Genomic DNA, 12,938 nt, shown 5'->3' with positions numbered 1-12,938 from the left:
ATGCCTTAGTTTTTTTAAATGTATTGTGTGCATTTAATGGCATATTAATTAATTAATTTATGTATTTGTTTCTGATTTTCGCAATTTTGTCTTCCGTATTCTTTCACTTGCTCTTACAACTGTCCCTCTAATCTGACCTCTTGGATTTCTCTACTTATCTTGACTGATTTTAGGTATAATACTTTGGTAAAAGTGAAAGTCACCCATACAGATGGTACTCACAAGTAAAGGAAATTTGAATTCATGTATGTATGTACTGTATACCATGGGAAGACTAATTTCTGGCCTGACTGATTATTGGTTTAGATATTTAGCGCTTTATTGATGATTGTAACCTTTCTTTTAAATATATACACTTGTTTGCTAATAAAATAAGTATTCTATACTTTGGATCTCATACAGCATGCAGTCTTCAAAGTAACTAGCAGCCTAACTAAATTTATCAAATAGATGTGGCGGCCTAAAAAAATATTTGACTCCAAGATTCTAGTGGAGTCAAAGTGTAAAGTAGCAGATAATGGGAACTCTCTTTAGTAACATACAAGTACATGAAAGTTCGACCAATATGCAGAACTTGTGTAAATGTACGTCATATCCCATCACTGCAGTAGATAAGCATACACATTCTTATATTGTGGATGAATAAAATGCACTATGATGACATGATTTAGTTTACGTATGTTTTTTTATTTGTATTATTCCTCTGTTACCATTACATTTTATTATTTTATTATATTTTATTTAATTTAATTAGTTTGTTATATTCTGGCTGTCTCAATAAAGATAAACCAGAAAAAATAAAGCGTTCACTGTTGGACCAAACCAAATCAGAACAGGGTATTCAGCAACAAAAAAAAAAAAAACAAAACACGCACAAAACGCAAAATGTATTTTAACTACAATACAAAGTAAAACGCGTAGTGCGCGTTACACTTTGTACTATTTTATGTGATTTATTAGAAATTTTATCATGTTGAATTTGAGTCATACTCCCTGAAACTCGACACGAACCTCCCTCTGCGGTGGAAGACTCTACCGGAAAGAAAACGACGAGCTTGGCTTTCCATTGGTCTAAAGTTCCGCGCGAAAATTACGTCACCAGCAGTTCGCGCCAGATCTGCAGCACTCGGACTTACACACAAGAGCAGGTGAGAATATTCTTGATTCACTCAACTTATTTCATATCAACGCGCTGATTCTATTGATTGATTCCGAGTTTGTGTAGTTGCGGGTGTTTGTGTGATTGTGCATCGAGTCATTATTTTTATTTACGTGCTCACTTTACGTGCTAAATCAGGTCAGACAGAGGCAGTAAGTTTCATCTTATTGTTTCCTCTGCAGCCACATGTCAGATGGTGGAGGAGTTATTGTTGGCTGACTAAAAGTCATCAATAACAGGATCTAAACACGATGTTTTGTGACAAAAGAATATGTTTGCACATAAGGTAGCAGCAGTAAAGTGTTTTAAAGTAAAAATGATGTCAGTTTACTTCATGTTCGAGTCTGAACTGTGAACCAGGAGGCCTGTATTCACTCTGAGGACTCGCCTAGTGACGCTGGATCAAGCTGAGAAATGTATTTTGTAGCTGTAAATTTCGACGTCATTGTGTGTTTGGCATCTAACCTGTGAACCTGCAGAATGACTATAGGAGCAAATGTTCGTTCGTTTTCTTCCGCTTTATCCATGCGGGTCGCGGGTGATGTTACCGCTTTTTATACCACCCTTTTCAAGGTGGAGCGGGGATACTGGGGCCAAATCCAGTGGCTCTATGGGCGAAGGCCAGGGTACTCCCTGGATGAGACGCCAGCTCATCGCAGGGCCCTTACTGATGGCAGTGGCTGCCACGAAGGTGCCAACTGCACATCAGGAGCAGTGTTGGGGTTCAGCATCTTGCTCAAGGATGCTTCGGCTTGTAGCTCAGTCCCGCCCAGGGGAGCCAGGGATTTGAACCAGTGACCTTCCGGTCACTAGTCCTCAGCTCTACCCACTGAGCTGTGGCTCAGGAGCAAATGTGTTGGTTAAAACTAGTAGACAAACTGCAAATATTCATAGCCTCAAATAAATGGTAATAAATAGCTGTTTTGTTTTATTGTGTTATAACAACTCAAAATGGGGACTGTAAAGGACACACTTCCCAGTTGCATATCTGGGCCTTCAAACTTGACGGGTGAATGAAATAAAGTCAAGTATTAAACCAAACATCTGATCTCATCTAAAGAAATAAACATGGAATAGTAAAAGCATTGTGGCTCCAAAAGACAGGTTAATTGGGGCAAATAAATCTCTTTTGATGGGTCTTTTTTTTTCTTTTTTTTTTTTATAAATCTAGCACTGAGCAGACTGATCAGAGCACAGTGATGAGCCAGAAAACAAAGAAACTTGGAGGGCAGGGCAACAGTTTTAAGACTCGACACTGAGTCCAAACACACTTTTACGCAAATTCAGTACATTTACCTGCATCAATCAGGCTTTTCAAATGTGTAGCCGCACAAAACCTAAACTCAGAAGTTAAGGTTAAGGTGTTAAAGTTTTAACGCAATCCTATGGACCAAATTTGACTTGAGGGTCCAGGTATGATGAAGACCCTCTCCTCATCAGTCCTCACAAAGGAGAAGATGATTGCAGAGGGATTTTGTCCGATGAGAAATATTAACTTAAAGCAAATTAATTGGGTTAATATCTAATTGGGTGATGATGCTAAAATCTTTACTGTACTCCATAGAGTTTGGTTAACTTGACTCTGTCTGCTCTTCAGACTTCTCGGCAACAATGTCTTCCCCAACCTCGACTCCGGGCCGCAAACGTGGAAGGGATGGCAACCCGGCCACACGTGAGTTTTGCTCAACGATTCCTAAGATGTGTACGTGATTGTAGGTTGTTGGTGTGTGCTGTTATTAACTTGTCTTTGTGTCCTGTGTATCCTTAGCCAGCAGTGAGGGCCCCACGTCCCCTCCCTCTCAGCGACGCAGAGGCCAGGACTCCTCCAATGGGGACTTGATGCCGATGCCCACCTCCCCGGCCACCGACATGCTCAGTCCAGCAGCGCCTCAGGACACTTCTCTGTTCTCCAGCCCGCGGGCCTCAGGTAGCATCCACACAGTTTTTGGTTTGTTTTAGCCACATCCTCTGCAAACATCCAACGTTTTTCTTTCTTTTTTTTTTTCTTGCTTCGATACACTTGAGTTAACTCCAGTGTGATTAAAAATGTCTTTCTTCTCAACAGTCCTCCCCAATGAAGTGGACATGAGCTCCCCGCTGATGTATGGGACCCCCAGCTCCAGGGTTGAGGGGACCCCTCGCAGCAGCGTACGTGGCACTCCTGCCAGACAGCGCCCTGATCTGGGGTCAGTCAGGAAGGCGCCACAAGTCGATCTTCACTCTGAGCCGGTCAGTGGAGGAGTCCAGAATATTCGGAGAATTACTTAGACAGTATATTGTAATAGACTACGTAAAGTCAATATGAATGACTTCCTTGAAACTGCAGCATTTAACACTTTTTCTGTGTTTCTGCAGCCCAGTGCTGATGGTGCTGTGGCCAGTGAGCCAAACGCAGGCCAGAGACTGGTGATCTGGGGGACTGACGTCAACGTCGGGACCTGCAAGGAGAAGTTCCAGGTATGAAACCTTGCATTTGCATCTCTTAAGAGATAGTCTTGACTCTGTACAGGGGAGTTAACTGTTTGCATGCTGTGGACCACTTTGCCTTCAGAGGTTCCTGCAGAGGTTCATTGACCCGACCGCCACTGAAGACGAGAACGCTGGTCTGGACCTGAACGAGCCTCTATACATGCAGAAGCTGGAAGAGGTGCTGTGCTTATTCATCTTTATTTATTTATTGAATTCTGGTCCGTCGCGTTAACTAGCACTGTTCAGGCTGATATGTAGTTTGGTTTAAATCAAACTCGCACTAGATGAGATAATTTCTACCTCCTATTATACAGGAAACGAGGGGATATCAAGGGACAACACATCACAAAATCGCATTCTATTAATAATTCTCTCTTTGTCTCACAGATCAGCGTCGTTGGGGATCCAGTGCTGAATGTGAACTGTCTGCAAGTGCAGTCCTTTGATGCAGAGCTTTACAGGCAGCTCATCTGCTACCCACAGGTAATGTCCCATATTTCATAATAAGCTATTTTCACTAGCTCATGTGTGTTGCAAAGCCTTTGGATAAATATTGTTCTTTTTTTTTGCATTGTTCTTTTTTAGTTATTAAATGAAGAGAGTATCAACCTTCATTTTGGTCCACATCGAGCGAAAGTGCTTAAACAGCCAGATAATAAATCGCGGTTTAAAAAGATATTATACTTGTGGAGCCATTGCTTATTATAGAGAGAATTCATGACCAAGCTATACTGTCCTGAATCAGTCTTAATTATACCACACATGTGACTCAAGTATTTCAAAGTTGTTGTTTTTTTTTGTTTTTTTTTCTTGGTCAAGTCACTTCTCTTCCCTCAAAGTACCGGACAGACCTGCAATATGCAGTCTTTACAAAGAGAAATGACGAGGTGTTAGTAGCTGTTAAATAATATTATCAGCCAATTTATTAAGCCAGTTTAAAAAGCATGAAGATGAACTGAGTTATTGATATTAAATGAAGTGAATGCAATCAAATGAAAACAAACGAGCGTAAAAATACGAGAGGATATTTATTTCTTGATTTATTCTTAATAAAGTATTCCCTCCCATCGCGTTTAAACGGCAAATCATTGACAACCACACGCAAAAACAAATACATTTGAATTATTTGAGTCAAGTCTGAAGTCTTTTAAATTCCAAATCGAGTCACAAGTCTCATACGCTGTCATACATCTGATGTATACTTTGTCTGTGGTGGAAGTTTGACAGCACATTTATAATCTAAAGTGAACACTTTGTTCTCCTTGCAGGAAGTCATCCCGACCTTCGACATGGCGGTCAATGAGCTTTTCTTCGAGCGCTTCCCGGACTCCATCCTAGAGTACCAGATCCAAGTCCGCCCCTACAACGCCCTGAAAACCCGTAACATGAGGAGCCTGAACCCAGAAGGTGTGTGGATTCATTAATCTGGTGATGACGGATGCAAATAAAGTGAAATTGCACTTATTAAGCCTACCATATTGAGACACGCCTTCCCATATTTAGAGTGGGATTTTTGTGAATAACGTGAAATGTGAGGTTTTGGCGTTGGGCTAAAGCTTCTGTCTGCTGCATGTGTTTCCCCCGCACAGACATCGATCAGCTGATCACCATCAGCGGCATGGTGATCCGCACCTCGCAGCTCATCCCCGAGATGCAGGAGGCATTCTTCCAGTGCCAGGTGTGCGCCTACAGCACCCGTGTGGAGGTGGATCGCGGCCGCATCGCCGAGCCGGCTGTGTGTCGCCACTGCAACAACACCCACAGCCTGGCGCTTGTTCACAACCGCTCAGCCTTTTCTGACAAACAGATGGTGAGAGCCGGCGGGGTCGAGGGGTGGCTCACCAGGCAGATTGCTTACAGTGAACGCCACCTAATCTCATGATATGTTGGGTGATAATTAGTGACGAGGTCATGACATCTATTCGTTTGTCGATCTTGTTTGATAACAGATCAAAATTCAAGAGTCTCCGGAGGACATGCCAGCCGGTCAGACGCCTCACACAACCATTGTCTATGCTCATAACGACCTGGTTGATAAAGTGCAGCCAGGAGACCGCATCAACATCACGGGTGAGAATTCGGAAACCAGCTCGGGCCGCAACTAATGGCTGTTTTTGGTCAATAAAATGCCATAAAATAGTCAAAAGAGCTAAAGAAGACATCCTCATAGTGTTTTTTGACTAGATTCTGCAACAATGAGTTGATGAATCAATCGGTCAGTAGAAAGAAAATTAGTCTATGAATTTTAAATGGCTAAAAAGCAACAAATCCTCAGATGAGAAGCTGAAACTAACGAATATTTATTTATTTTTTGCTTTAAATGTGATTTAAAGTGGTTGGATATCAACCTTCTGGCAATAAACTTCTGTTGTAACAATTATTGAATCCAAAGATGACATTAACTGATATCAAAACGTAGAAAAGAAGCTATTCGTCACATTTAAGAAGCAGGAGTCAAGAAGTATTTGCTGTTTTTTTATTAACTAATGATAAATCAATTGTTCGCAATCGGCGTATTCTTTTTTTTCCAACACCGATCGCCTCTCTAGAGCTCTTGTTAATCAGTCCACGTCTCCACTTTACAGTTCAACATCCTAACAGCCTCTCTCATGTCCCCGCAGGTATCTACAGAGCAGTCCCCATGCGCGTGAGCCCCATCCAGAGCAACGTGAAGTCCGTGTACAAGACTCACATCGACGCCATCCACTTCCGGAAGACGGACGAGAAGCGCCTGCACGGCTTGGACGAGGACGCGGAACAGAAGCTGTTCACCGAAGACAGAGTGCAGACCCTGAAGGAACTGGCAGCCAAGCCAGACGTCTACGAACGCCTCTCCTCTGCCCTCGCACCCAGTATCTATGAGCACGAGGACATTAAAAAGGTGTGTGTGTGTGTGTGTGTGTGTGTGTGTGGATGAGTGGATGCACGCCAATATATGAGTGTTTGCCTGTATAAGATCCCAGTAACACAAGGACGATATGCATGATTTGTCATTGCATTTATTGGCCAACAGAAATCTAATCACTACTGTGGCCTTCTGCGACAGTAGACATTTTGAGATGCACCCACTCACCTGCGAGAATGCCCAATGACTGAAAGAAGAGGTGTAGAATTGGTGTTTGACAGCTTTCAACGCAGATTCATTCTCCCTCTCCGATGGCTCCAGGGCATTTTGCTGCAGCTGTTTGGCGGCACCCGCAAGGACTTCAGTCAGACCGGCCGCGGCAACTTCCGCGCCGAGGTCAACATCCTGCTGTGCGGAGACCCCGGCACCAGCAAGTCCCAGCTGCTGCAGTACGTCTTCAACCTGGTGCCCCGCGGCCAGTACACGTCGGGGAAGGGCTCCAGCGCCGTGGGTCTCACCGCCTACGTGATGAAGGACCCGGAGACCAGGCAGCTTGTCCTGCAGACCGGAGCTCTGGTGCTCAGCGACAACGGCATCTGCTGCATCGACGAGTTCGACAAGATGAGCGACAGCACGCGCTCGGTGCTGCACGAGGTCATGGAGCAGCAGACGCTCTCCATCGCCAAGGTGCATTTTTTTTTTTTTAACCCTTTGATGCAAAACATGGGTCAAAAGTGACCCGGCAGAGTTTTAATTTTCTATATCTTTGCAATGAATTACTTTCATCATTCAGTATTCAAGGTATTCCTCAATTAGCTTGTTTTTGATCATCATACATCTTTATTTTATTTTTTCCTTTCTTACTTTTAGAATAAAAACCCCTTTTGTATCAGTACCCCTCTAATGCACAACATGGGTAAAAAATGACCCATATTCATTTTCTATGCTATTTCATCGATTGCTGGGTGTTTCTATGATATTTCTTTGAAAAAAAAAATAATTGTAGCATTTATTATTCCAAGTATGCAGTAAATATCTTGTTTGTGTTTCACACAAATCATATTTTTTCTTTTTTCTTTCTTACTTTATGAACAAGCACAGCTTTTGTATTTCTACATCAACTTCACACACATGGGTCAGAAACGACCCACATAAGTTTGCTATATAATTTGGTGTAAACTGTGCTTGTGAAATTTGCTCCCTGTGTAAGTATTGTCAATATTTTTCAATTGTTCTAACATTACCTTTGAAAATATTTGATGACAACTGTGAAAGATAACTGTACGTAACATGTTTACCTTGAGAGTGGGTACATTACTTGACAGAAAGTTAAAAGTAATTACTATGAGCTAGTTAGCGAGCTGTTAACATATTCTATTTTAGTTAGCTAATTATACTATAGTTAATTACTATTGTAGTTAGTCCAGCTAACTAGATGAATTTCAGACACTTTGAGTCGAAATCGCTTGAAAAAGCAGTTCTCATTCAAATACAACTTACTGCACTGTAAGTGGTAGAAACAGGCTCCAATCGCTCTGAAAACCTCAAATTGACAAGCAAAGACTTCTGACTGAAAGTAATGACTAAAATCATGTTTGCAATGCTACAGTTAGTTCATACACTTTGAGTGGAATCCAACTTGAAAAAGTAGTTTGGAGTGAAATATTACTTAATCTGTCACAAAGGGCAAAAACATGCGTCTTTCGTTCTGAAAAGCTAAAAATTGCAAGAAAAGGCTCCTGACTGAAACTAATGACAGAACAACTAATTCTGATGATGATGACCCAGAATATTTGCCACAGGGTCAAGCTGGAGTTGTGGGTGTGTCTGGGGATCCAGCTCTCCTACATGAAGACTCCTCTGATGATAAAGATGACTCGTCTGATGAGTCCTCAGAGGACGAATCTCAGACTCAGTCCAGTAGACTGAGTAAAAACGGGTCTTACTAGAATGAGAATCCCCCCACCCAGAGGAAAATTTTACATCTCAAAGCTTGCTCCTTTATGGCTATGGAGCCGTAAAGGAGCTCAATGAGAGTTCTCATTTCAGTCTCGTTGTAGTCTTTTTTGGTCTCAAACATTTCTCATTTGTTTCTCCTAAAATTCCTTAGGAGCAATAGGTGAGACTTGAGACTTTACCGCTTAAACCTTGCTCCTTTCCAGCACTGGGGAGACATTCTGAAACTTCATTGAGAGCTTGATGAGATCTCCTTTGAAACTTACAGGGAGCCCAAGTTGAGCTTTTCTGCACCTGTTTCTTAGGAGAAACAATTGAGAAACAGGAGAAATCAGCCACAGCCTCACTTTGGTCTCACATAGATCTCATAGTTGTCTAGGAGAAATGAATGAGACGCTACTGAGATCTCTTTTCCAATTTTCGTTTCCACTGGGTACTCATGGCAGAACAAGAAGCCATAATATTCTGAGGAGCTGCCCAGGCCCAGGTGGCAATTCTCGCTCTAGTTATGTGTTAAGTTGTATTTTATTTTGTTAGGTCACATTTCACCAGTTTACAGTTCAGTTCAATAGCTGTGTTATCTGTTATCAGAGGTATGTGTCATGGTTGTTATTTAGTTCCTGTTTTATTTTGTAGTAGTTTTTCTCTTGTGTTCTGTTTCTTATTTACTTCCTGTCTTTTTCTTTGCTCACACCTGTCATTTTGTGCCACACCTGTGTCTTGTTGTATCAATTGTTGATCCCTGCCTCCTAGTGTCCTACCCACCAATCTGTGTTCTCCTCATTCCTCCCCTTTTTTGGATTTTTCCTGTACTCTTTTTTTGTTTATATAACCAATGCTTTGTTCAAACTGTCTCGGCTTATGGTCTCTGCATTTGGGTCCACCCACTTCACCACCCCCAAAACCTGACAGTGTGTGTATGTGTTACAAAATGACAATGTTGCAAATATTATGTACAGTAAGTAAGTAAATAGGTGTTTGGCCCCACTCACTGATAAAGTAATTACTTGAAACAAATTATTATTATTATTATAGTATTAAGTCTTTTAATTATAAATCACACTTGGATGAATGGGTCATTTTTGACCCATGTGTGTAAATTTGATGTAGTAAAAAAAATTTTTGTGCATAAAGTATGACAGGAAAAATTGAAAAAATGATTAGTGGTAATCAAAAACATGATATTTAAAGCATACTTGGAATATTAAATCATGATATTAATTAATTTCAAAAGATAGAACAAAGAAAAACTCAGGCAGCATGAAATAACCTGGAAAATGAATGCGGGTCATTTTTGACCCATGTTGTGCATTAGAAGGGGTGCGCATATGTTGCGCATCAAAGGGTTAAACATGTTTTCAACGTGTTGTTATTTAGTTAAAAAATAAAGTTAGTTGATGATTCTCACTCACTTTTTTTTTTTTTCTTCTACGTTCACAGGCTGGAATTATCTGCCAGCTGAACGCCCGCACTGCTGTGTTGGCCGCTGCCAACCCTGTTGAATCTCAGTGGAACCCCAAAAAGACCACGATCGAGAACATTCAGCTGCCTCACACGCTGCTGTCCAGGTGATTACCAGCAGTCACTGAAGCACCTGATTCTCACTCTCTGGATCACGGTTAAAAAAAATAAATAAAAATCTTGCTGAAAAGGTTGGCAGTTTTGCAAAATTGGCAGCGTTTATCAGCTATAAACCAGGTCTGGCAATCGGCTCTTTGGCAGAGAGTGGGATTTTTATAAAGCAACGCGAGCTCCTCGGAGGACAAAGCATCTCCGCGAGTGAATCAGTGAGAACATAAATAAGTAATTGAGAAAAAAAAGTCTCAAAACTTGTCCCGTCTGCTCTCAAACGCATCATCCCATTTTTGATCCAGTATTTTTCACATTGGCTCTAAAGCCGTTGTCTCGAATGGAGTGCCAGATCCTTTACTAATGAGCCTCTGCTCACTTTAATCAAAGAAGAACTTTAAGTTGCGCTCTGAAACGCTTTTCTTTCCTTTCCCCTCATTACAGCAATGAAATATTAGTCGCATATCAGAGGGAAAGTAGTCCCATCTGATCAAAATGTGTCACGTTAAATTCTCATACCGACCATTTAGAGAAGATTAAAAGAAAAAGCCCCCAATTACTTTTGAAACGAAAACGGCGTGTGACATCGTCATTAGTCTGTATTGATTTAATTTAAGGAGATTCTTTATTGCCAGCGTCTGGAAGCGTTACCTGTGAAAGGGTTACATTTGCTAAATTATAGCTTCATTCGCAACAAAAGGAACAAACCGATTACTTGAATTGCAATCCCAGTACTCCTAATTCACTTTCCCTTACGTGTTACAGACTTCATCACACAAGGAATGGATACAGGAAGGGATCATTTAACCTGATGTCCTCTTTGGTCCATGTCTCTGTGTCATGTCTTTTTTTTTTTTTTTTTTTTTTTTTAAACACTGCGCCGTGTTCTCCCTCCAGATTCGACCTCATCTTCCTGATGCTGGATCCCCAGGACGAGGCTTACGACCGCAGGCTGGCCCACCACCTGGTGTCGCTGTACTACCAGAGCGAGGAGCAGATAGAGGAAGAGTTCCTCGACATGGCCGTGCTGCGCGACTACATCGCATACGCGCGAACGTACATCAACCCGAGGCTGAGTGAGGAAGCCAGCCAGGCTCTCATCGAGGTCGGTTTTCGCTGAGATTTCACCCAATTTCTTCACATTATGTCAATTTTTTTGCAGCTTCGATAACTCGCTCACTGTTCTTCAAGTGTCACGCAATAGTCATGAACCATCTCGTGCGTGTTTTGCTCCTCAGGCTTACGTGGACATGAGGAAGATCGGGAGTGGACGCGGGATGGTGTCCGCCTACCCGAGACAGCTGGAGTCCCTGATCCGCCTGGCAGAGGCCCACGCCAAGGTGCGCTTCTCCGAGAAGGTGGAGACCATCGACGTGGAGGAGGCCAAGCGGCTGCACCGAGAGGCCCTCAAACAGTCGGCAACCGACCCCAGAACAGGATTCGTCGACATCTCTATTCTCACAACGGGTACGTAATGCATTTAAAATAATGGAAACTATTCTATGGAGGAAATGGGAGACGCACTCTGTCCGAAGTGCGTCCTTGGTAACAAAAGTAGCTGATGGGAATAACAACAATAGGAGATGTCAGTATATTAAAACTATTAAACAATAGCTGCTTTTCTTCATCTTCAGTGCTACAAAACTCACTGTCTTTGGGTTGTTTTTTTTTTTTTTTTGGATGTTGGTCGACCAAAACAAGCAAACTGCAGATGGTTGACAATGAAATGACCAGTACTCGCAGCCGGATGGTTTATCTGACTCTGCTCATTTGTGATTCCAGGTATGAGCGCGACCGCCCGCAAGCGTAAGGAGGAGGTCGCCCAAGCCCTGAAGAAACTGATCCAGGCCAAGGGAAAGACGCCTGCCATGAAATATCAGCAGCTGCTCGACGACCTCAGAGGACAGTCTGAAACTGTAAGTATTTGACTTCTACGCTCTTGACGTTTTGTACAAAAAAAAAATAAAGGAACAAATTGGCCTTTAAGTTGGTTTTGATCAGCAAAAGGAAGTGACTTGCCGCTTCTACCCATCGTGACTTCCTCCTGACTCTTTCAGGCCATCACGAAGGAGCTGTTCGACGAGGCGCTCCGATCCCTGGCCGACGAGGATTACTTGACGGTCACTGGCAAGACCGTCCGTCTCCTGGCCTGAGCCACACCCTGCAATTATGTACAGTCCTAAATTTTAAATCCTATCCTGTGTCAACCTGTTTTTTTTTTTTTTTTTTTTTTTTTTTTCATGCTGTAAAATACTTTTGTATAATTGATCCACCATGTGTTTGCTGGGTGTATTAGATTCTGAGTCAGAATAACCGCATGACTCTTGTGGTGATTTGGGGGAAAAAAAAAAAAAGAGGAAAAAGAAAACAAAACATAACGGAGCTAATATTTAAAAGTGCTTGTATTGTTTGTTTACCTGTTCTGAAGTAATGCTCTTGCTCTTTTGAGCTCTATGTTACAGTAAACGGCTCTTTTCTTACATCCTTGTACATTGTAATCAGAGTCAAGCCAGTGACTCATTGTTGAGTTGTCCTTGTAGTTAACGTTGGCTGCTTGTTAATAGAGGAGAAAATAAAATGTTGTGCACCAAACATGCTTGAGAGGTTGTTTTTCCAGTGGTTGCGCGTCTTGGTTGAATGAAATTCCTGTTTTGCCGGTTGCGGCAGTCTGGTGCTTAAAACGTTGATGAAATGAGGGCAGCACTGTGGTCAAAAAGAAATCCTGTTTCACAATTGGTCAGAGTGATCATTTTTCCATCGGTTCTTGCTTTCATTGAAAAAACATGATGGAACATGAAGTCTTGTCATCTGTAGAACAAGAATTGTAGGGCAGCACATCCATCCACCACCACAGTACTTCATCGTAATGCTGCTTTGTCACCTTTGTTTTTTTTACCTTTTGTATCACAAAATGGCACCGTCTTTCAATTTAGAACTGCA

At 42.1% G+C, this 12,938-nt stretch overlaps 1 protein-coding gene across 1 annotated transcript; it reads left to right on the top strand.

Moving 5' to 3' along the window:
• Nucleotides 1-1,030: 1,030 nt before the first annotated feature.
• Nucleotides 1,031-12,590, top strand: mcm4 (minichromosome maintenance complex component 4). The gene is made up of 17 exons (XM_030403987.1): nt 1,031-1,148; nt 2,757-2,831; nt 2,928-3,086; nt 3,225-3,388; nt 3,515-3,616; nt 3,711-3,806; nt 4,016-4,111; nt 4,897-5,035; nt 5,218-5,438; nt 5,578-5,698; nt 6,250-6,509; nt 6,795-7,160; nt 9,870-9,997; nt 10,896-11,103; nt 11,237-11,465; nt 11,781-11,914; nt 12,056-12,590. The coding sequence occupies exons 2-17, from the start codon at nt 2,771-2,773 to the stop codon at nt 12,149-12,151; spliced, it is 2,580 nt and encodes an 859-aa protein (XP_030259847.1). The 5' UTR covers nt 1,031-1,148; nt 2,757-2,770; the 3' UTR covers nt 12,152-12,590.
• Nucleotides 12,591-12,938: the final 348 nt, after the last annotated feature.

Source organism: Sparus aurata, chromosome 21 (assembly GCF_900880675.1).
Source record: "Sparus aurata chromosome 21, fSpaAur1.1, whole genome shotgun sequence".
NCBI classification, from domain to species: Eukaryota; Metazoa; Chordata; class Actinopteri; order Spariformes; family Sparidae; genus Sparus; species Sparus aurata.
The sequence above is the reverse complement of the archived record's forward strand: the minus strand, read 5'-3'. Positions and strand labels throughout refer to the sequence as shown.

Bases quoted from the DNA above. Each gene is read 5' to 3' on its own strand.
- mcm4 (XM_030403987.1), top strand. From the start codon at position 2,771: ATGTCTTCCCCAACCTCGACTCCGGGCCGCAAACGTGGAAGGGATGGC. The intron at 3,087-3,224 runs GTAGCATCCACA...TCTTCTCAACAG, and splicing joins CTCCAGCCCGCGGGCCTCAG to TCCTCCCCAATGAAGTGGAC. The intron at 5,699-6,249 runs GTGAGAATTCGG...ATGTCCCCGCAG, and splicing joins AGACCGCATCAACATCACGG to GTATCTACAGAGCAGTCCCC.